Below are 24,131 nucleotides of genomic sequence, written 5' to 3' on the forward strand. Positions count from 1 at the left end.
GAAAGACACAAAAATTAGGTAGTCGGAATCCATGGTATTAAAATGATAATACCAGGAGAGGACACATTAGGATTTATTTGTACTACACTGTATTATAAAATATTGGAATTTATTCATCTGAGCCTGCACCAGGTTGTTGTGTTTATTTTTAGCACTGATGTCTAGTACAGATTAACATTAGGAAAATAGGAATTTGTGTTCCGAGTAAGTTTAGAGTGCTAAATACCTTTTTTTTCTTTTTTTTTTTTAATGTTTCATGTCCAAATAGACTGAAAAGTGTTCAGATTTGTTACTGGAGCTACTTCCTTGGTTCCACTGTTCATTATTATTTGTCCGTGGACAGCCTAACCTTCAAAAATACAGGCTGGAAGGAAATAAACCTGATCTGTAATATCTAATCGGGATTTGCACAGACTTTTGTTTGAAATAATTTGTGTCCATCACCAGATGGACAGGTCTGATGGGAAGCCACGCGATCTGGATTGCCATCAGAAGCAAGAGGGATAAATCCTCCAGATGTATATGCTTAGTCATTCTAAACCTTAATTGATTTTTTTTTGCAAGTTTTAATAAATTCTGCTCAGCCCAGGTTTTACCTTGACTTTCATGATGTCTTCGTTCCCTGTGTGTCACCTCTCTTCTCTCCCTGTTGCCCTGAAACAGCCTGGTTTGATTTAGGTTGGATAATATCACATAATTTACTTCAAAGAGTTGAACTAAAGTCTTTATTCAAAATGAAACAAACAAACAAAAAAACCCAAACCCTAACCCCAAACGAAAAAAAAAAAATGTTTTTATCACTTCCAGTCTGCCATAAATGCAGAATTTCTTTCTGCTTTGAGCTGTGGTTCAAACCACGTAGTGAAGGCAGAGCCGTGTAGCGCCAGTTTAATAAATAACCAGGCAACTCGACTGCCTAGATGAGGAGAAATGTTTTTCTTTATTTTATGTGGATTGTTTAGATCTTTGTACCGTGTCTCCCTGAAGATTAAATGGCAAACGCGGGCTTCGTGCAAAGCTGGTAATTCCGAGTGTCGGTGTGAAACCCGACATGGTTTCACATAGATGGATGGACTCTCATTTATTAGGGTTTATTTCCGAATCATTTGTGGTGGTGGTGGAAATCTCTTTGCCAGCTGAGAATCGGCCTTTTTGGGTTGGATTTCCTTAAGCTATATGTATCTTTGCGGGCATCTGAGTATCAGTTTGATTTCAGTTTGATTTCAGACAGAGGTGGGATGCTGAGGATCCCATCCCTCCTTGCATTTTCCCTGCAGCCTGAACCGTTAGGAACAAAGCAAACTCAGAGGAAACTTCACGGTTATGGTGCACAGCCTGGGAAGAGTGTGGAAGGTGCCACGTCTCATATTAGCCCGCATAAGAAAATACAAAAATAGATACTATATTAAATAAATTGCGATTGCATGAATATCGTCTCCTAACCTAAAAGGCAAGCGGGATTTCGGATGGGGCTTGATGACAGCCAAGCCGCTTGCCTGCTGGCTAAAGCCAAATTCCTACTAGAAAACCAACACAGAAGTCACCAAATGACTCTTCTTCCTATAAAGGGGGAAAAGCATTTAACTGGCAATATTACCGTGAGCAGCTGCTGGGGGAATTTAGCAAACTAAGAGGCCTGGTAGGTCAGTGACGAGGTTCCTTTCTCGTTTGGTGGTGACTAAGAGGGGATGGCCAAGATGGAAAGGGTGGATGCGTTCCAGCTGTCTTTGGGATGGGTAACCAGTCCCTCAGAGCAGGCTGGGGATGTCTTGGGGTTCAGAAGTTACCAGGGTAACAGCAACGAGCAAGCAAACAGCTCCCTTCAACCTTGTCTCGCGAATCGGGCTAAAAATAGGCTGCTGAGGCTTAAGGTTAAAAGTAAAGACGTGACCAAGCAGTCCCCTGGAAAAGGCAGCTCCGCTCAGCCCCTACAAACATCTGAGGACTGCATTGCCCTGCAAGAGCTGGTGCTTTTGTTACTAGCTGTAGAAAAGGCTTTGTGAAAGTTGTACGGTTGCTAGCAACATCTTCTGACCCGAGAGTAATGCTGACAGTTGGGTTTTCCCTAAAACACAGAGTCTTAGAAACGGCTTTTCAATGTAGCAATAGGCCACGTATTCAGAAATCTGGTTCACACCAAAGTGAAGCTGATGAAAGAGGTGAGAGGAATTATTTGAAGGTAGGGTGGTGGGATTTGTGGGTCCCCATGACTGTCACGGTTTGGCCCAGGGGGGATGTTGTGCCCTGCTTCTAACCAGTGCGTTTGCCTGCTTTACCCAAGGTCCAGTTGAAAAGTGAAGAATCGAAAACGTTTGCCATGAAAATCCTGAAGAAACGTCACATAGTGGACACGAGGCAGCAGGAGCACATCCGCTCGGAGAAGCAGATCATGCAGAGTGCGCACTCGGACTTCATCGTGAGGTACCGTCCCTCCACCTTACGCGCTGCCGTGGGGGAGGAAAGCACAGCCAGTCTCGGCATTTCATAAAACCACACAGGAATAATCCACCCATCACTGGAAAAACACTTTAGCCATAGCTTCCCTGCAAGGGACTGCAGATACAGTGCAAGGAATAAGGTCTTCTCCAAGTCAATGTGAGGACATCTGCCTATGGAGGATGTCTGCCCAAGCCTAAACTAAACTCATGTCTTAAACTGGTTTCCTTTGTCCCCGTGCCATGCTCAGAATCACAGAGCACAGAATCACTTCAATCAGGTTGGAAGAGACCTCTGGGATCATCAAGTCTAACCATTGCCCTGACACCACCATGTCAACTAGACCATGGCACTAAGTGCCATGTCCAGGCTTTTCTTAAACACCTCCAGAGATGGTGACTCCACCACCTCCCTGGGCAGCCCCTTCCAATGGCTAATGACCCTTGCTGAGAAGAAATGCTTCCTAATGTCCAACCTGAACATCCCCTGGCGAAGCTTGAGGCTGTGTCCTCTTGTCCTATCGCTAGTTGCCTGGGAGAAGAGGCCGACTCCCACTGCGCTACAACCTCCCTTCAGGTAGTTGAAGCTCACGTGGCTTTGTGGCTCCTGGAGCACCAGCAGCCCAGGCAGAGCTTGCTGGTGCCAGCGGGTGATGCTCCATGTAGATGTACACAGCATGGCTTGGCGTCACCCCTGCTCAAGGTTAATATTCCTCTTCTTTCTGAATTTCTGAATTTTCCTTCCCACGAAGGGAAGCTGGAAGGGGGGGCTTTAATCTTTTGAGATCATGTGCTGCCGTGTGAATAAAGTTTTATCCAGCCCTTCTCTTCAGGGTGTATTAGATAAATCCAGTTCAGCCTCCCTTGAGCCATCATGGGCAAATGCGCTAAAACCATACCCCTCCCCAAAACCTAAGCAGATGCAATTCTTTAGTGAATAAAATCAGGTGCCAGGCATTTTTGTTTGGTTTAACCCTAACAGCGAAGTTCTCTAACTCTTTGAGGATTGCATCTGTCAGCAGGAAGCAGAGATGGTTCGTTGTGTGATTTAGGTCAGGATAAAAGTAGTGGGTGCTGAGGACAATGCATTTCACCGAGCTGGTGGTATCTAAAAGGGCAGCCTCTCGTCTAAGCCAAGGGTGCTGCGTCCCACCCTCAAAAGAGATGCCTGAGCACTTACCTTCTGCGGGAGGAGATCAACCCTGCTCCTAAAAATTACTCCGGAGAGACATACTAACCCAGGGGCGAAACCAAACCCCTGTGATATGAATGCCAAGGGAAACGTGTGGCCAGGACGGCCACCCATCAGCCGTTAAGGGGGTGTTTCCTTCCCGGGCTGATCCCTGGGATTCCCCCCGGGGACCCTGCGGCTTCGCCTCTGATTCATGGGTGACAACTGCAGCCCGACACCCTACCCGGCTGCGGCTTCCTTCACGCTGGAATATTCGATTCACAGCCGTGCCCCCCGTTACCTAGGCTAGAGCCAAATATACCTCACAGGCTATTTCAGCCTATAGATTTTTTTTTTGGAAGCCTGAGCTGTCTCGGGATGGGGATGTAACGAGAGGGAAAGTGCAGGGCCAGCCAACCGGAGGGACATTTTGACACCATATCCAGAAATACCTGCTCCTAAATAAAAAGCCCGAGCCTGCAAACATTTCCTAATGCAGCCACTGATCTTCATAGCTAATAAAATAAATAATTCTTCTTCCCCACTTTTTATTCTCTCAGTAGGCAGCTGGAAAAAGAATGTCTTAGCCATAGGGCTTTTCCTTCCGTATCGTGCAATAATTCCCCTCCTTTACAGTAACGAGCCTCCCTGAACTATTTTTAATACCCCGTGGAAATCCCGCACTGGGAAGGGACTTTCGAAGTCATAAAGTCCGACCTTTTGCTATTGCATGTGCCACAGCTAGAAAATCCCGTCTGGTTTATCAAACCCTGCGTCCGCATTTTCCCCTCGCTTCTCCTTTTGCGCATCCACGGGGATTTGAAGTCATTATAGTTTCTATTCTAAAATTATTCATAATCTCTTTATACCCTTTCTCGGGCCAGCTGGGAGAATATTTTTCTGGGTGCTACGGGCAGAAATCTGATCACTTCGGTAGATTGTGTTTTGAGATGCCGGGTGGAAGGTGGGTTTAAAATGGTCTTGCAGCAAGGACACAACCTCTGGGATATCAGAACGGGAAAGACAAAATTCCCGAAGAACCCGATTATTTTCTTAATTCCTCATGAATCTGTTCGTTAAAAATCTTTGAAAAATCACAGAATCACACAGAATCACAGAATCAATGAGGTTGGAAGAGCCCTCTGGGATCATCGAGTCCAACCATTGCCCTGACACCACCATGGCAACTAGACCAGGGCACTAAGTGCCATGTCCAGGCTTTTCTTAAACACCTCCAGAGATGGTGACTCCACCACCTCCCTGGGCAGCCCCTTCCAATGGCTAATGACCCTTGCTGAGAAGAAATGCTTCCTAATGTCCAACCTGAACCTCCCCTGGCGAAGCTTGAGGCTGTGTCCTCTTGTCCTATCACTAGTTGCCCCGGAGAAGAGGCCGACTCCCACTGCGCTACAACCTCCCTTCAGGTAGTTGTAGACTGCAATAAGGTCACCTTGGAGCCTCCTCTTCTCCAGGCTAAACAACCCCAGCTCCCTCAGCCGTTCCTCGGAGGTCAGACCCTCCAGACCCTTCACCATAGTTCAGTTTGGTTATTAAAATGCATTAAATCAGGCAAAAGGAGCAGAAGAGGCCCGGTATCACTAAGTAAAACTTACTCGTAGATAAACGAAGTCTTTCACAGAGCAAAATGCTCCGTGGTGGGTTTGGCAAAGGGCTAAACATGTGTTGAGCCATGGATATATGCGCTGGATCTGCAAATATTTAGATGAAGAAGAAAAGAAATGAATAAAAAATAAAATCAAATATTCTGACATTTTAAACTTACGACTGCTTCATCTGCTGAAATAGTGCAGTTTCATCATATATAAACTTTATGCTTCTGTTACAGCTGATAAACAATATTTGATTTTTTTTTTCCTGCGCATTTTAGTCCAGGTTTGATGCCCATAAAATTTTCTGGAGACCACTTTTTCAGCAGGGCTACCTTAACTAGAGAAAGTAATGCCTTATTTCAGTAGTGTTTAAATTACTGAACAATTAAAAATAGTTGCTTATATTTTGGATTCTTGAATATGTAGGTTTTCTGTAAACATTAATGTAGATTAAATATTTATTAAGATAAATTCTATTTTGTCCAACTGGCAAGAAGTAGGATTTTTTCGGTAAACTCATAAATTTTAACTATGTGAAATGGTCAGTAAGTTTGTTCCAACTTCTTCTGAGAAGCACATTTTAACTGAGGTTTTAAATGTCAGCGTAGGTAATACTAGAGGAAGGAAAGATCTGAAATGCAGGTTCATTTTTTTCCCTTTAAATTTTGTTGTGGCTGCAAATAGCACCCTTTTAGCTACTGAATATTTCCCAGGTAGAGAAGCACTGAGCATATTCAGTACCCCAGACTCCTGCCTCCATCACAGCTGTGCCTGCTGCGATCTTTTTCTGTTAAACACACCAAAAATAGAGCAGGTGACTGCTGCTGAGCTGGGTGCTGGGTGCTACGCGAATGCAGATAGGAGACAAACGTTGTCCAGCATCATGATGTGAAAGAGTATCGGAGCCAAGCTGTAGCTGCCCAGTGGAAAGAGACCTGGGGGGTGCTGATTGACAGCCGGCTAAACATGAGCCAGCAGTGTGCCCAGGTGGCCAAGAAGGCCAATGGCATCCTGGCCTCTATTAGGAATGGTGTAGCCAGCTGGTCTGGGGAAGGGAGCGTCCCTCTGTACTCGGCACTGGTGAGGCCTCACCTTGAATCCTGTGTCCAGTTCTGGGCCCCACACTTCAAGAAAGATGTTGAGGTGTTGGAGCGAGTCCAGAGGAGGGCGACCAAGCTGGTGAAGGGTCTGGAGGGTCTGACCTCTGAGGAACGGCTGAGGGAGCTGGGGTTGTTTAACCTGGAGAAGGGGAGGCTCAGAGGTGACCTTATTGCAGTCTACAACTACCTGAAGGGAGGTTGTAGTGAAGTGGGAGTTGGCCTCTTCTCCGAGGCAACTAGCGATAGGACAAGAGGACACAGCCTCAAGCTTCGCCAGAGGAGGTTCAGGTTGGACATTAGGAAGCATTTCTTCTCAGCAAGGGTCATTAGCCATTGGAAGGAGCTGCCCAGGGAGGTGGTGGAGTCACCATCTCTGGAGGGGTTTAAGAAAAGCCTGGACATGGCACTTAGTGCCCTGGTCTAGTTGCCATGGTGGTGTCAGGGCAATAGTTGGACTCGATGATCCCAGAGGTCTCTCCCAACCTGGTTGATTCTGTGATTCTACGCCGGGATATTTTGCCACATACCTTATGTTAATATTTAACTGAGCGCCTTCAAATCCTGCTGTGTTTTCCCCCAGTCCATCACACAGCTCCATAAAAGATACTAATAACTGGATTTATCACTAGCTGGGAAGAGCTAGAATCCACAAAACCCCCTGGTTTAATTGATATCGTGTTGCATCAGCCCTTTCATTTTTAACTCTTGGATATGCCCATGAATGGAGCACTTGCACCATAACAGAATATCCCTCAGCGTCCCCTTCTTCTGTGGAGCTCAGAATTTTAAAATCAATTTCTAAGCAGCGCAGCTGCAAAGAAACCTTTCCAGTGTCCACGTACAGCAGACTCATTCTGCACCTGATATACCCGCACATGTAAGGAGAAGTACAAAAGTAGTTCAACATGAAAATCAAATAAAACAGCTAATACTGAAGTTCCTGTGTTTAATTCCATAGTTTCGTAGTTGCATTTGTTTAATATATCATATTAAACAGAGCACAGATTTGACCGCACAATGTAGATCACGCTTGAGAAGGAGGACAGGTTCATAAAGCCTGGCCCATCTCTCCTTTTAGTCAAATTTTCTTCCACGTTCAGTCCCTGGGATGAAGAGGAAGAGTACTTTTAGATGCCTGTGGGTCAGCAAGTTGTCTTTAAACTCTCCAAATCGGTGGGTGTAAGTTCTGAAATGAAGCACAAATTGGGCAACGCTCCTTTGAGATGATTAAATGGAAGGAGGACAGGGTGAAGGATAAGATGATATGGATATTATAAAAAATGGTAGGAAAACTTTCAAGCACATCTGGAAAGGCAAGCGTCAGGTTAGGCCGTTAGAAATGGCAGATTTTAAATTTAACACCCAGAGTAGTGGTGACCTCTTCTTCTGAGGTCCACGATACACTTCACCGCTCAGATGCCCATCCTTTTCTGCTGAAATCTTTCCCACCCGAGAAGAGACATTGAAATGCTCTCCTTAAATGTAGCGCTAGCTCCGAAAGATGCCCTTAGTCTTGTGATGCTCCCTGGGATGAAGCGCACGGTCCGTGAGAAGCGGGAACGCTTGGTGCCTTCGTTTGTAGAGTGGATTTATTTATGATTTTCTTGGTTGCCAACGACAGGCTCTACAGGACGTTCAAGGACAGCAAGTACCTGTACATGCTGATGGAAGCCTGTCTAGGTGGAGAGCTCTGGACAATTCTCAGGGACAGGTGAGTCCTAAGAAATTATCTTTAAAAGTGGAATATTTTCTAAAATGCCTCCAGGTAACGAAAGGTCTTTGTCTTTCATGGGCAAAATCTGGATATTACCATGCTATGTTTCATTTAAGATCCCAGAAAGGTGAGGAGATGTTTTTGTTCCTATGCAGTTGACTAGAGACAAAGTGAATCCAGTCGTAACTGAGAATAAAGACTGACGTAGGTTGCGCCCAACGTGTACAAGGCTTTGTGTAAGTGGAGACTTACCCAGAGCTACTTTTCTCATGGCCTCTCTGAAGAAATGTAGAAGGTAGTGATGGTAGCAATGGTAGTCGTGATAAATTGCATCTATGACCAATCTTTCCCCTTCCTCTGTATCTTGATCTCTAAAGGGTACCCCTAAATAGCTGGCAACATACTTTAATTTTAATTTAATGAATTAATTAATTTAATTTTTAATTTCCCAGAACAATAACTTTTTATAACCACAGAAATTATGGCTGTGTCCTTGGTGCCCAAGCTACAGTTTCTCATGTTTGAGAGCCTGGCTGAAGTCTCAGGCACCTCATAGAGAAATGTGGGACTGTCTTAAGGGTGACAGAGACTTTGGGCACCACGTGTGATGGCAGAGAATGACCCTGCAGGGTGCGACCAGGCATTGCAGGAGGTGCAATGTCAAGGCCTGTCTTGCAAGACACGCTCCGGAGATCTGGTCCTTCCAGTGCAGCACCTTTAGGCATTGCTGCTGTGGCTGTTGTAGGCTCTGGACTTGGAAACCAAGGCCCTAAGGCAGCAGAGGCATTGGTGAGAGTTCACAGTTGCGAACAAAATCTGTGGGAAAGTGTATTTTCAAGGTAAAAAATGCAGACTTCTTCAAAGTCTTCTGAACAATCACCATTTCCCCTCCCAGAGAAAGACTTGCTGTTTTCATCTCGGCATTTGCTTCTCTGCCCACCCTCTCTGTGAATAGTAACATCCACCTCTATCACGGTGGAAATGTGATAAACAATGTCTATTAATATTTCTTAATATTCATGACACAGTCAGGTATGATAGCGATGGCCAGGAGGAAATCAGTAGTTCTGCATGGGCTTTCAGTCCAGGTATCGTGTATTAAACGAGGGCGGCTCATCAAAGTGGGCAACAGCATCATGCATCAAACCCACACCCTCGCAAGGAGCACTACACCATTGAGTAACAAAATAGTTAGGAAAGAAGCATCCCTTCTCCGGACTATTAAAACGAGAAGCAAAGTTAGCAGGTGGTGGGTGGTATTTTTCATGGTCTTTGTCAGCAGCTGGTAATTTCCTCTTTAATTCTCTGGCCTTTAAATTGTGGTTCTGCTGCCACCTAGCTTAGACATGCTCCTGAGCTCAGCCAGCGAGCAGGGGGCTACGGTTTGCTTCGGAAAACTGGTTGCAAACTGGTGCTGAAACGAGGATCCAAAATGCAGTTTATGCTGAATTTGCAATTAACGCAGCAAGTCCCGGCAACTGTAATTTTGTCTCAGTTAGGAGCAGGAGTTCTTGATCTCCACAGCTCAGTATAGCTTTATCACCCAAAAGTCAAAGATTATTAAAAAAAAAAACACCTTTTGCTTACAAGGTAATGATTTGTAAATTTTACTTACAAATGAGATGAAATTATAAAATAAAACCTAAAATGTTTTAGATATGAATGTTTGATACGAAGGTGGAGTGAAGGCAACGATGCTAACTTCAAAAATGGAAGTGCAGTTAAATTTATATGAAGGTGAGTCCAGCAACAGGCACTTTCCAGGTATTAGAGTGAGTCTACTGAACTGTGCAGATACTTTAGCAGTCGGGTGAAGTCCCATCAGGGAGGAGATCTGATCGCTTTATCCCCTTTCCCTCTCTCATTTTCCGTAGAGGTTCGTTTGAGGATTCCACGACCAGGTTTTACACGGCGTGCGTGGTCGAAGCTTTCGCCTATTTGCATTCCAAAGGGATCATTTATAGGGACCTCAAGCCAGAAAACCTCATTCTGGATCACCGAGGTTATGCCAAACTGGTGAGTTGCCTGCGACGGCTGGTTTGCCAAAAAAAAGTCACCGCTGCTACCAGACAACTGGTGTTTGGGGTCGAGGAGAACACAAGATTAGCCACAGAGGGTCAGAAGCAAAGTCCACCCAGCACAGGGTCCTCTCTCTGATGGTGGCCATCAGTAGATGGTGAGATGAGGTCAGGGCAAGGGTGTCTGCACCCACCGCTGGGATGTTTTCCCAACCTCCAGCAGACTGAGGCTCAGGGTACAACTGAGCTGGGAAACTAATTCTGGCTTAAAATTCCCATCTGTGGTCCTGAAGTGGAAATGTTTAGGGCAGAGCCTCAAGAGAAATCCATCCAGCTGTTTTGGAGCTCCTGAAAGACTAAAAAATAACTTGAAAATAGGTGTCTTAAAATACTGGTGGGAGAGGAGGAGGACTTGTGGGCTTTATAGATGACTGGTGAAGCAAATTTTGCAAGCTACTCTTTGTGTGTCAGGTCCTTAGTGTAAGCAATAAAAAACAAAGGAGTTCTTAATGGAAACGTTAATCATGACCCTGTCACGGCAAGAAATTATTATTATTAATTGCTCGGGACTGTGTTGCTGAACTGTGGCCATACAGCTGCACGCTTTATAAGGGCCACTTGTGTTTTATCACCAATAACACACCTGACTGGTCTCAGTAAACTCCTCTGGCACGACTGCATAAGGCTCTGCCTGAAACTGCTCTTCCCAGAAGGTCATGATCCTCCAAGGTCCACCTCCTCAAACCAGTACGGCAGCATGTGGAAGACCTCCACACCCCCAGATTTTCTGATGGGTTTCCCTGTATTGCTTTGTTCACTCATCTTTTCTGCCTCAAAAATCCCTGTAGAGGTGCCCTGCGTGTAAGGTACACCCCAAATGCCAGGTGAGACCATGGAGAGGGGGAGTAGAAAAGAAAGACTTCCTTTGGTGGGAGGTGCTGGAGGATGTGGGCACTTGGGAAGCCATCAGTGAAGGCAATGCACTCCTAGAAAGATCTGCATCCCAAGAGGGGCTGGTGCCTTCCCTGACAGTCACGGTGGGGCAAGGTTTCTGCCTCTCAGCTTGGGGACTCTTCCCTGCCTTTGGGAAGGGAAACCTGGGAGCAGCATCAGCAGGTGGGAGCAGTAAGTCAGAACATCTCCGTCACGGACCTTCACGGCCTGGTGGCAGCCACCGTGTGTCACCATGACACTAAGCCTCATGAATGACATCAGAGTTTGTCCTCTACAGCATTTCGCTAAGGCCAGGGGAGTCCAGCGAGGTGTCAGATGATCAAGGAGGATTAGGTGCATGATTGTCCTTCTCCCCACCCCAGGAGGATCTGGACTGGGGTCTCTCCTGGTCCCGTCACCAGCCCACAGCTCCTTAGACATTTTGATCTCCCTGAACACGTCCATGATAGCACAAGATGTGTCCCAGATCTCTTGTGGGACTGTGACCACGTGGGACATTTTGCTCCTGACCACCTCAAGGTGTAGGAGCATCTCACAGCCATCAAAGGGCAGCAGAGTGTGCTACAGACCACAGCTCTGGGCCAGCACAGCGCCGAGGCAAGGGAGGGCAGAGGGGTTAGAGCTAGGAATACAGTAAGCCAGTTAACCCGAGCTCTGCCTGGGCCCCAAAGGACGGCTTCAGTTCCCAGTATAATCTGATTTTCCATGCTTGCTGGTACCATAGGGGCACTCTGAGGTTTGTGAGCCCACCTCAAGTTAATTGGGCGAACTGGGAGAACGCTTGTACTGCATCGCTCTCTGTACTGGGAGAGAAATCTGAAATTTTCATTAAATGCCAAAATGGTCAGTATTTAGCCCGAATCTTGATCTAAGGCTGAGAGTTAGAAACCAAAAGCGAAATAAATCCACCTGAGCTGTGAATGATACGAAGTTACGTCTCCCAAGAAACCCTCAGTGCTGGCATTTGTTCTTCTTCCCTCATGAGAATCTTCCTTTTATATTACGAAGGATAAATCAGTGAAAAGGTCACTGTGATTGCCTGGTCCTGGAACGACCCACCCTGCTTTAGTTAGGAGAATATTCCCACGAGGAAACCTCCTTTCTGCTTTGCTTCACTTCAAGAGGAGCCGAGCGCACGGCCGGACATTCCCTCTCGTGCTCTGCCCTGATGGTACTCTGCTCCTTTTCCACAGGTCGATTTTGGCTTTGCAAAGAAAATAGGATTTGGAAAGAAAACATGGACTTTTTGTGGAACCCCGGAGTATGTAGCCCCCGAGATCATCCTGAACAAAGGTCACGACATTTCGGCAGACTACTGGTCACTGGGAATCTTAATGTATGAACTCCTGACTGGCAGGTATGGGCATCGGGGCCGGCACCGCTGCTGAGAAGAGATCCCAATATTTCTGCCATTGTCACCCTGATTAGGCGAGGGGAAGGTTCAGAGCTGGTGGGTGCTGTAGCAGCACAGCACTGTGCTGCTGAACCTAAGAATTAGCTTTTCCACTTGAAATCACACCTTTTCCATGCAGACCCCTCAAAGGGCGAGACGTGAGCAGGCTTTTTAGGAAATTCTGTGAAATGACACCAAAAATGCATTTTTGGCCCCGAGTGAGCTAAACATGGTGGGGAAGGGGTTTGCAGTTCAACTGTGATGGGCTGCCACACATCTGAAAAGGAGAAGGTAGACTTGACACCGCAGGGACTTGAGTCCCCATATCCATCCCTTTTGTATTTTTTATATTACTGGTGATGTTGGCAGTAGTGGCTTCTTGGCACTTCCTCACCTCATCCCCCATCGCTCACTCCCAGGATACAGGAGCTGGAAAAGGATCACAGAATCACAGACTGGTTGGGGTTGGAAGGGACCTCTGGAGATCATCCGGTCCAACCCTCTGCCAAAGCAGGGTCACCCAGAGCACGTTGCACAGGGTCGTGTCCAGGAAGGTTTTGAATGTCTCCAGAGAAGGAAACTCCTCACCCTCCCTAGGCAGCCTATGCCAGTGCTCTGTCACCCTCAAAGTAAAGGAGTTTTTCCTCTCATGAAGTGATCCATCACCATCAACCCAAACCATTCTGTGATTCTATGATTCTCAACCTGCTTATCCTTCAGGGCTGGACCCAGGCCCCTGTTCTGTTAAACCGATGGAAACCTCATTAATCCTCACTGAAAGCATGTCACAACATCAGAGAATAAGCCAGCGAGTGTTGCTCAGACCCGTGTTCCTGGGGCTGTTGGTACATGGGCCATCATGGGAAGAAGAGGTTTTTTGCATGTGCTGCTCTAGAAAGTTTGACTTCTTGGTACTTCCCTGCAGCCAGCATCACTGAAGTCCAGACAGTATCAGAACTCCTTGGCTGAGAAATGGTGTAGATCATAGGAAGCAAAGCATTGCTAGTTGTCATCTACCTTTTCCCATTGCAGTAGGGTACTAGGTTTTGCTCTGGATTTTTTTTTTAATCAATCTTCAGTGCTATTTTCAAGACAAGCTTTTAATCTTCTTTATTTTCCTCTCCCCTCTAAAGTCCCCCTTTCTCAGGCCCAGACCCCATGAAGACCTATAACATCATATTAAGGGGAATAGATATGATTGAATTTCCAAAGAAGATTGCCAAAAATGCTGCTAATTTAATTAAAAAACTATGCAGGTAAGCACATGAAATATAATCACCCCGATCTTGTTTGCAAAGAACCGAGTTGTTCAGAAGGATTAACCTATTTGATATTCGTTTTATAGGGACAATCCATCAGAAAGATTAGGGAACTTGAAAAACGGAGTGAAAGATATCCAAAAGCACAAGTAAGTGTCTTCTCCACCATCCATCAGATCCGACCCACAGAAACAGGCATTTCACTTCAATTTTCTGCAAAAAATACTTGTCTTAAGCTCCTTTGGCCTTTCCCTTGTAGTGTGCTTTAGTCTAACTGAATTTCCATCAGACTTTTTTTCCCCTAGTGTTTTGGTACAGATGTTAGCCTTGCCTGTGAGCAAAGCGCATCACACGTTGACCAGTACGCTTTAATTACTCTAATTCAGAAGAGCATTTGGAAGCAATCCAACTTGGCCGCTGCCTACTTGGATTTTTTTTTTAAACTGAGGAATCACTTTCCAAGGTTTTCCTCAATTTCTCTTCCCCTCCATGCCCAACACACGTAATGTTAATTCATCATCCCTTTTGGTCCGATGGGAGAGAGTTGTTAAGTGATGGCTCAGAAGTTTTCACACTGCTGGAGGGGGATAAGAACAATTTCGAGACCTGTCACAGAAGCAGGTTCTCTCATCCATCCATCCATGCTGGTCCTTCTCTTCTCCCATTCCCAAAGCAACAGAAATGGGTTGGATGGACATTTTTGGGTGGACGGGTTGAAGGCTCAGCTCAGGGCTCATCCAACCACCTAAGCTGCCATAGCTTGAGCAAACCCAAGGTGCCCAAACCAGGAGGAGGACATCCCTGTGCATGCCCTTAGCTCCCAGTCTCATACAAAGAGAGGACATCAGGGGTCTCATATGGGAGGGATCGACCCTATAGAAAGGAAAGAGCAATTGGCAGGACACCTGCCATGAGGAACGGTTTTCTTCTGAGCATTGGTAATTTGTACTTGCTACAGTATGACCTCTGGGTTGCTACACAACACTTCATTTTCAGTCCCAAAAACACATATAAAGATGACAGGAAAAAATATTAAGGCTAATTGGACAATTTGAAGATGACTGCAGGAGTTGAAAGCCACTGTTTAAGCAATTTAAACTGCATTTTGTGCTACAGAGAGATTTTTGCCGTATGTCTAACCGGTTCATTATTCCCTCCCTTCTAGATGGTTTGAAGGCTTTAACTGGGAAGGGTTACGAAAAGGGACACTGACACCTCCTATAATACCAAGTGTAAGTTTTCCTACTTGTTTTCTCCTTCATGGCCAGTAAGTTTCTTCTGTGTGAATGTTGTGAGTTTCAGGCACTAGTACAATGTAGTTAAGTGGCAACGGCATATGCTTGATTTCTTCTGAAGATGCTTGAAGAAGTCACATCAGAGACATTTCCAGCTATACGTGGTCTCCGGGCAGCCTCTTCCAGGAGAAGGCGGTTTGAGGAGGGCACGACTGCGATGAAATGCCCTTCGCAGAAGGAGATCAGGGCAGGATCACTCACTACTACACGTTTTTCTCACCTACTCCACTTGTTTCTTCATCTACTTTTCACATTTTGATGGAGAGCTGCCACTTGACCCCTTCTCTCAGATGTGTCCTCTTTCCTTCTCCTTTATTCTTATTTCTTTTGGTGCGGCAAGTGGGGTTTGGATGCCATCTCCCTTTTCTTCTGCATTAACCTTTCCTTCTTGTCTTTCCTTTTGTGCTTTTCACCCTTTTTTTTCCCTTCCGTCCCTGTCCTACATGAAAAGCCCTGTTACCACCCGGTTGATGTTTAACTGGGAGCAGACGCGGAGGGACAGCTCGACTCATTTTCCTTTGGAGCAAAGCTCTTCCTTTGATGTCTTTGTGAGCTCTTGCCCCACAAAGCCTGCCGCAAAGGGAAACCAAACAGGATTAGCTGATAGAAATTACCTTGGCCCCTTCTGTTCTGCAGCCTCCCCTCCTTGTTTCGACTTAATCCCTTTCTCTCCGTGCCTCTCCTGGGGGATCAGCGAGAGAATGACATTAGCAATCGTGTTTAATTGCACCCCGTTGCTCCGTCCGCCCGTGGTCCCGCACCTCCTGTGACAGCGGCAGGCACGGCTCCGGGGTTAAATCTGCCAGCCCAAAGGGTTTTTAACAGCTATGAAAGAGCAAGAGAGGTTTGCATCCCACCCCGCCTCCTTTTGCCCTGTGGGCTGCAGAGGGTCCTGGCAGTCGGTGGGAGAAAGCAGGACTTCACAAATATCTGCCTAAAGCAGGATGCCCAAAGAACACATAAATGTTTTATAAATCAAAACTGTGTTTTTTCTGTTAAGCTTTTCAGTGACTTCATTTGTCAGCAGTACTGTTCAAGTCTGACAATAAAATCAAGTTTGCTCCTTTACATACAGCTTCAGTTCCTGGTTTACCTGTGTGAGATGTCAGTGTAGCCTGAAAATGCCCCAGTTTGTTTCTTTCATGGTTTTAATGGACTTTTAGTTTAGTAAGAGCATTTCCAATACTGTTTTACCCAATATACGTGGGGACCCTCCACTTCTAGCCCTCAACCAGCACAGCTGGCAGCAGTGTCTTCACTGCTATCTGCTCTCTAGGGGCATGAATTGCTCCCTGATGTCCCCAAGCTGGGACGTTGCTCCACCACCAGCAACAGTCTCTGCTCCTTTGGCATTGCCATTCTCCAACCTGTTTTGCAGGAAATCACACTTTCTTTGCTTTTTCAGTTAGGTCCCGTGTGGCAGCAGGAAAGGGTCGTGTGAGCACCCAGGCCACTTTGTTGGCATTCTCTCTGGGCATCATCAGGGCTGTATGTTCGTGGGACTGGTGACGTCCTACCAGGGAACATGACTGTGATTGCTCCCAAGGGAGTGATCTCTCTTTTGGCCAGCACACCACTGTCAAGGCTGTCTGAAGTAGATGGGAGCATCCTTCCCTCTTCAGAGGACTCCGTCTTTCTTCCAGGACAACTTCTGCCATACATTGCCCTAATCCCACTTCAACACAACTCATTCTTTCCTCAAGCTCTTATATCTTCTCGAGATCCTCTCCAAAACCTGCCTCCATTAACTGGTGAACCTCATCCACTCAGAAGCTGTCAGTCCTGCCTAGCTTTGTTTTCCACAACCAGCTAGAGCTGTATCTGAAAAGTGACCCAAAATAAGTAGCTCTGGGGGAAGAAATCCGTTTTTCCTTCAATCAGTGCACCTCTTCTTGTTAGCTGGAAAGGAGCTAGCAGGGCTAAACATGGAGACTGGCTATTTTTTTTTAAGAAAAAAGGCCTTTCCCAGCTCTTTAACCCTCATTAGCAGTTATGTGGTTAGTTACTGGTGAGGCAATCAAAAGCTGCTCCTTAGCTCTTATTCCATGGGATTTTAGGAAAGATCTCAATTTACAGCCTCCTGCTAGGACATCGCTTCAGGGAGCAGCTGAGCCTCGATACCTCAACTGAAATCTGTGGTGGTAGCTGTCCTGAATATCTTCTCCTATTTCTTGACTCTTCCAAAAACGTGCTGTCTTGCATCACAGCTCTTGCCTTTGAGAAAGACGTGCAGATCTCTGCACCATAATTCATCGTGAGCCCTTATGTTGGTTAGCAGCCAGACAGCTGATACTGGCGTTTGCACTCTATCTTCTTGGATGGACAGGAGTTAAATCTAGAGTGTCCCTTCTTGGCTGGAGAGAGCATTGAGAGGGACATTTGTTCCCATATCTCTGACAGTAAAGGACTGCAGGCTATGTAGGTGACCTGGACCTCAGAGATGTGGGGAATCACACAGAACAGCATTAGCATCACCAACATCAATCGGCAGGGTAAGAACTCCTCCAGCCTTTGTTCTCCAAATCATATTTCTTCTAAGAAAAAGAAGAACCTCTACATTGAGCTGTTGGATATACTCAGCCTTTTTGTTTTGTCAGATGAACACAAAAGGCAACCCATTTCCCAAAGCAGGACTTCCCTTAAAGCCTCATCTAACCAGAGCTCAAAAAACTCTGCCTGCCCTGCTAGGTGCTCCCAGAGTGGACATCTGCAGAGGAGCTCCAGGAAGCTCAATAGATGCTTTCACCCCGTGCAGCCCACTTACACAGTATCCATCACTGCTGAGAGGCTTCCACTTATGCACGTCCTCATGAATGGACACACCCAACTGCATCTCTTTTACTTTGGTAGCCAGTAGCTTGTATAGACATCCCCGATGCTTCTGCTCCCAGAGCTCACATGAGGTGGGCTGAGAGAAACAGAGGGATGTGGTCCGGCCCATGGCACCATGGAGGAGGGCAAGCATGGAGCACCCCAAGGGTGAGGACCCTAAGGGCGAACTCCAACTCAACAGCGCCAGCACCAACAAAGTAAACGGATCAGGATAACGCAAAATAAATTAATTACAGTATTCAATACTCAGTGAAGCATTTCATCACTGCGTAGTACTCCACGAAGCTGTTACTGGTTGTGTTTTTTTTTCAAAATGAGTTTATTCAAGGATCTTCATTTTCCCCAAGATGTTTTCGGCAGCAAGGAAATGCTGATGCAGCTGGGCAGCAAATTAAATTTAGAACTGAAGCTGAAGCTTTTGTTGATCAAATAGTCTTTTCCCAAGGCTTATAGCAGCATCCAGCATCAAATACGTCTCCCAGACTGTAAGCTGGGCTCTGACCATGACTTTTCCACCAGCTGCCAAGTGAAATGGCTAAAAAAAATACAGCGAATGTTTCCTGTGCAAGTGTGGTCCCCTCCAGCCTGCACTGGCTACTTGGGGTACGGCTTAATGTACCAATTTTCTCTAGTAAGACACTGATTATTTTGATCTGGAGAGCTGCTGGTCTGGGTTTGTGTTGTTTCATATTTTTTTTAATTGCATTGGATGTATCAGAATCTCATTGTAAGAAAGTTTTAGTCATCATTGTAACGCAAAAAAATTAGAAATTACGTAGCTACGGGAGATTTTAAATGACGTTATTTCCAAAAAAAGAAACGTAACTTGGCCTTCATCCTAGGAGGATGGGTTTCTCTGGTAGGCTCCCTACACTGAGCAATACTTGTCAGGAAACTCAGAGGTGGCAGGGCCCAGCTCACAGCCTCAAATTCAGGATCCTGGAGCCATAAATCGTAAATTTGGGGAAGCCCAGGGCTTTTCCACATCTGTTCTGATGACCTGGTACCAACAGGTAGGAAAGTTGGTCTTGAACGAGAGACCGTAGAGAGCCTGGATCAAGTAGAGTAGGGGGGCTCTGGGAAGTCCTTCTGGGATTCATCAAGAAGTTGTTGACTGCAGAACTTCTCTTGCTCACTGCAGTTAGCAATGAATGTTTTTGAATGATCACGAGTGTGAGATGGAGAGGAGATGTCTGCAGAGGTCCTCTTTGATGACTGTCCCCTTCTTGTCGCCCTCTTCTTCCCGCAGGTTGCATCTCCGACAGACACAAGCAATTTTGACAGCTTCCCAGAGGACAGTGATGAACCACCCCCTGACGACAACTCAGGATGGGACATAGATTTTTAATGTCTTTCTCTTACCTGCTTCTGCCTTGCTGAAGACAGCTTCCTGGGACGTGGCTGCCAGCGAAACTGAAAGAATTGGGGAGGATTAGTGCTCGGGGTCACCATGATGCCTTGATTGATGCTGCTACAGTAACTACAGTGGCATTAGGACTTCTTGCTTAGATGACAATTGTGCTCTTCATGTTTTATGTTCGAACTTAAAATAGCAGTTGACATGGTGGTCCTGACGCAAAGCCTTTCACCAGTAAAAGAAATACGTTTTCTATCACTGCGACGGTCTTGCTACGCTCTTAATTATAAAAAGCTGAGAGATAAACGTAGTGTAAGATGCACTTAATTCTAGCTGCAAGGTACTGGCTTTCTCAGTAGGATCAATAGTAATTTATTAAGTGCTGTAGCTAAATACAGTGCAGGATTTGGGCTACTCCCACCCTCCAAACTCTGTAGGTCTTCTACTGGAGGCCAGTGTAGGAGCGAAGGAGGACCACAACGATACTGGGCAAAGAGTTCACGTCAAAGCAGTGGTAAAATTTGTCCTTTTTTCTTTCCGATCCGTATTCTTGACAAGACTGAATGTTACCTTTCCTCTTCCTTTTGGAGAATTTTTGTTTTTTGTTTAGTAAGACAAAAGCACAACTGCTCTAGATCCTGTTAAGGCAGATATGGGTCGCTTCTCTCATACAGCTGAGAACATACTGTACAACATGACATTTGGGTTTTGTTTTTTTTTCCTTTCCCTCGGTACAAATACATAACTGCATGAAAAAAAAGTCATAAAATTAATCCATTTTACATATAAAATAGTGCTTAAATAATGGTCCTGTAATAAAGTGACAGCAGCCCACTGGTCTTACTGATTAGCTATTAGGCATAAAACTAAGCTTAATTTTTACCTTTTTAGAACCCAAAGGGAAAACATAAGACCCGTAATGTACTTTATAGGTGCTATGTACATCCTTCATCTGTGAACATAAATTGAATCAACCACCATTTCAGAAATATGTAGCAAGAGGCATCATTCTCTGTCACGCTCTTAGATGATTTTACATCTCCACATCTGCATCTCTTCTGTGTTTAGTACAGAGCTAATTAAAAGGTGGTACAGGGCCAGTTTGCTGGCTCTGTTTGTAATATTGCCTGTAAAAATGTCATCCAAATGCCTCACCAGACTGAGGAGCTCCAGAGGAAAGTCAGTGGAATTCAATGGAAAACACGATACTGGATGTGTTCGTGCAAGGTCTCTGTGTCTCCGGTGTACCAGGTCCCCAGTGACCATATTTCAGGCACGAGGATGGGTAGCACTGAGTCAGCACGTATGAAAAAAGGAGCTGGGGAAAACAATATCCTCATGTGGACACTTTTCCCTGGCATCCACTGCTTTTCCTTTGCTTTAGTGCAGTCTCTTCGGATTTGTAGGATGTAATAGAGGAATCCGGTCCCGGATGCCTTTTTGTTGTGTATACATGGGACTAAAAGTTTATCCCATCATACCATCAAGAAACATCAGTTTTCAGTCTCTCCAACAGCCCCTGCCCCAAAAAATTAGCAGATGCTGCCCTGTTTCGTCTCAGAGCTGTTGTATACGCTGGAAGTCGGAAGATCGACTTTTGCTGAAAAGTCATTCCTATGACTTTTGCCTACATAGCACGTGGAAAATGTCTGGTTTAGCAGTAAAAAATGGCTTCCCTGATGCTAAATCCCAACTCTTTCCCATGTTCCTACTGAAAGCGACTTAATAGAGCGTTAAAAAGGTATTTGCTCCCCATCTTTGACAGCATTTGCCAGCAAACTAAGAGCTCGATCATCATGATGCCTTTGAAACCAGTCTGTGTCACTGAATTTCCTTCCTAATTGTCCGAAGGGTGAGGCAACACCATTGGCATAGTAACTTCAGGTTATTTTCGCTATTCATTAATCATTTAAAACTTTGTTTGCCTACAAAACTGTAGAGAAAAGACAGTAACTAAGTCTCCCATGAATTACTCGTACAGGGCAAATACACGCTCCCTTTTCAGCCTTTCTCTGAGGGATGGAAGACCTTGAAAGCCAACGCCGAGTACTAGGGCTAGAATAATCCCTGGGCATCTTAGCAAACAGGCCTAAAAGCTGAATTCTTTCCTCATGTCCCCCTAGTTGTTCACATGATGGATGCGGCGACGTTGGAGGAGAAAACTTGTTGCATTTAAGAACATAGAGAGGAGCTTGTCCCAGAATGATACTTGGTAGCTGAGATGCAGTTGTCAGTCAAGGGGTTGCTGGGAGGAAAGAGCATCACCACGATTTTGAGGGGCAACCCGAAAACGTCGTGGGAAGGAGGTTTTAAAAGGGGATAATGAGTTCTTTTTCTTTCTCCCTACCCCTTTTGCCTTGTGCCACGCACGGTAATTAATACCCGTGGCGTGCGGCATGCACTGTACCGATACGAGTTTGTTTCGATATCAAACACCTCACTCGACTTCCGTCACCTTCCCTAAGCGTGCTTTAAACACCACACTTAGCATATGTATATGATAAACGCCTTCATTTATAAGTAATATATTTGAGTTGCATTATATATAGATATATATATTCACAGCAAGGGATTGCCTCTGTGTTTCCACTTAGTGTCCTTTCTTTGTCTCCTTTTTTTGAATATATGGGACGACGGCGTATTTACCTAAGGGAAAGTGAGCTCCCGTGTTTAAAATGAGCATATTAAGGTCGGTGTCGTTAAGACATAAACGACCTGTAGCTTCTCACAGTGCTGCATTATCCATAGCAAACTCTTTATTTAACAACAGGACCACGAGCAAATATTTATGTAAATAGGTATTTTCGTGTTGATATTTTGTGGTACACATATACCTTTTTTCTTTTAGAGTTCCATGGCATTATTACTTCATTTTCTTATTTGTAATGTAATGTTTTTAGGTCAAGGTAGACTTGAATTAATGTCATAATTGTCAGTATTATTAAACTTTATGTCGACTGTACTGTTAACTCATCTGTCCCATAGTTTTAGAACATGACTAGCTATCTGGCATTGTTGCAAGTGCCTTAAATCCATGGCATCCTATAAAAAAAAAATCTACAAATTTGGTGTTATGCTGCATGACAAAGACAAACACACCTCAAAAATGTCGTCCTTTCTTAGCTTGCTGCGTTTTACAGTTCTTTCTGCTACCGATTTCTAAGCCTTTATTATATAATATTGATGAATTACAGAAATGATGACGTCGTTCTCTTATTTCTGTTCAATGTACCAGAGCTGTGTATCCGTTAATGAGATACAGAGTCATTTCTGTGAAATGTATAAATGTTTATGTGCGGGTCAAATTAATATATGACATCCTATCAGTCCGTAGACAGGTATTCCTGTTTTGCTAAGCTGTGCAGATACAACCCATCGTTGCCGTCCAGCGCCAACCTCCCCATCTTATGCAAACCCCCTTAGAAATCTCCCACCCGGAAAAAATAAACGAGCGACTCGGTGTGCAGCCCGACCTGAAACCCCACTCAACAAAACAGGATCCATGCTTTTCCCACTCAACTCCTCGTATATGCAACCCACCGTGGAGGCGAGCCCTCGGCGCCGCCGCTGAGCTGGAAAGCTGGAGGTTCCTCGTCCTCCGCAGCTCCTCGGCCGCGTAAACCAGGCGTGACGCTGAGATTGGGGCGGGTTTAGGGCTTTACAGGCAAAAGGGGAAATCCTCGTTTGGAGTTGCCTATCATCCCGAGTCCCAACCTAATGCTGTTTTTACACTGGCCCTTTGTTTTATATTCTTATTTTCTCCAGTTCGTACATAAAAGAGGTTTTGTTTGTCGGACAGATGTCGGTCATCCACTGGTCCATCGACCAGTTGCACTCTTTTGGTGTAGATTTAAGGACTTTTTTTTTTTCATAAACTTTAACCGCTTTCGTTTCGCTCTGTATTTTCCCTGCAGCTGTAATTGCCGAGTGCCTGTTGTATACTTTATAGAGTTGAAATAAAAATAATTACTTTTGAACAGCGTGTCAACGGCTTTTCTTCCACGGCAGAAGCCACGTTCAGGACAGTGCTTCTGCTTAGCGATTAAATCTGATTTTTTATTCTCGTTTGTGATGATACGCAGTCAGAGATAAGCAAACAAGGTGGATGATATTTATAGATTACAGCATGTTCTTCAGGGATGAAGAATTCACTTTATATTTTGATTGCTGCCAATATAAGCGAGTCCAGGGCACACAGGGGGAAGGGACTGTATTTCCTACACAAGCTACATCATCCCTAGATGGGATGTGACAGTGAATGACACCCGTGTCAAAACACGATGGTGTCGTTGTCATCACTTAATCACAGAATCACAGAATCATTTTGGTTGGAAAAGACCTTTAAGATCATCAAGTCCAGCCATTAACCCAGCACTGCCAAGCCCACCACTAAACCATGTCCCTCAGCACGTCTATATGGCTTTTAAATCCCTCCGGGGATGGGGACTCCACCGCTGCCCTGGGCAGCCTGTGCCAATGCTTGACAACCCTTTCGGTGAAGAAATTGTTCCTGATACCCAAACTAACGCTCCCCTGGCACAACTTGAGGCCGTTTCCTCTTGTCCTATCACTTGTTACCTGGGAGAAGAGACCGACCCCCACCTCGCTACACCCTCCTTTCAAGCAGTTGTAGAGAGTGATAAGGTCTCCCCTCAGCCTCCTTTTCTTCAGGCTAAACCCCCCCAGATCCCTCAGCCGCTCCTCATCACACTTGTGCTCCAGACCCTTCACCAGCTCCATTGCCCTTCTCTGGACTCGCTCCAGCACCTCAAGGTCTTTTTTGTAGTGAGGGGCCCAAACCTGAACACAGGATTTGAGGTGTGGCCTCACCAGTGCCGAGTCAAGATGGACAATCCCTGCCTTAGTCCTGCTGGCCACACTAGTGCTGATACAAGCCAGGATGCTGGTGGCCTTCTGGGCCACCTGGGCACACTGCTGGCTCATGTTCAGCCGGCCATTGCGAGGTGATGCCGAGATGTTGACACAGAGGCAC

At 45.5% G+C, this 24,131-nt stretch overlaps 1 protein-coding gene across 2 annotated transcripts in view; it reads left to right on the plus strand.

The window, feature by feature from the left end:
• The window catches only part of PRKG1 (protein kinase cGMP-dependent 1), a 577,366-nt gene extending 554,303 nt beyond the window's left edge, over positions 1–23,063 (plus strand). For both annotated transcript variants that reach the window (XM_068416564.1, XM_068416565.1), the window contains 8 exons: positions 2,282–2,421; positions 7,938–8,027; positions 9,905–10,046; positions 12,196–12,359; positions 13,529–13,651; positions 13,741–13,803; positions 14,820–14,886; positions 19,031–23,063. In XM_068416564.1, coding sequence (XP_068272665.1) covers positions 2,282–2,421; positions 7,938–8,027; positions 9,905–10,046; positions 12,196–12,359; positions 13,529–13,651; positions 13,741–13,803; positions 14,820–14,886; positions 19,031–19,129 — 888 coding nt within the window. In that variant the 3' untranslated portion in view covers positions 19,130–23,063. The remainder of the gene's footprint in view (positions 1–2,281; positions 2,422–7,937; positions 8,028–9,904; positions 10,047–12,195; positions 12,360–13,528; positions 13,652–13,740; positions 13,804–14,819; positions 14,887–19,030) is intronic.
• Positions 23,064–24,131: the final 1,068 nt, after the last annotated feature.

This window comes from Nyctibius grandis, chromosome 20 (assembly GCF_013368605.1).
Source record: "Nyctibius grandis isolate bNycGra1 chromosome 20, bNycGra1.pri, whole genome shotgun sequence".
Lineage (NCBI taxonomy): Eukaryota > Metazoa > Chordata > Aves > Nyctibiiformes > Nyctibiidae > Nyctibius > Nyctibius grandis.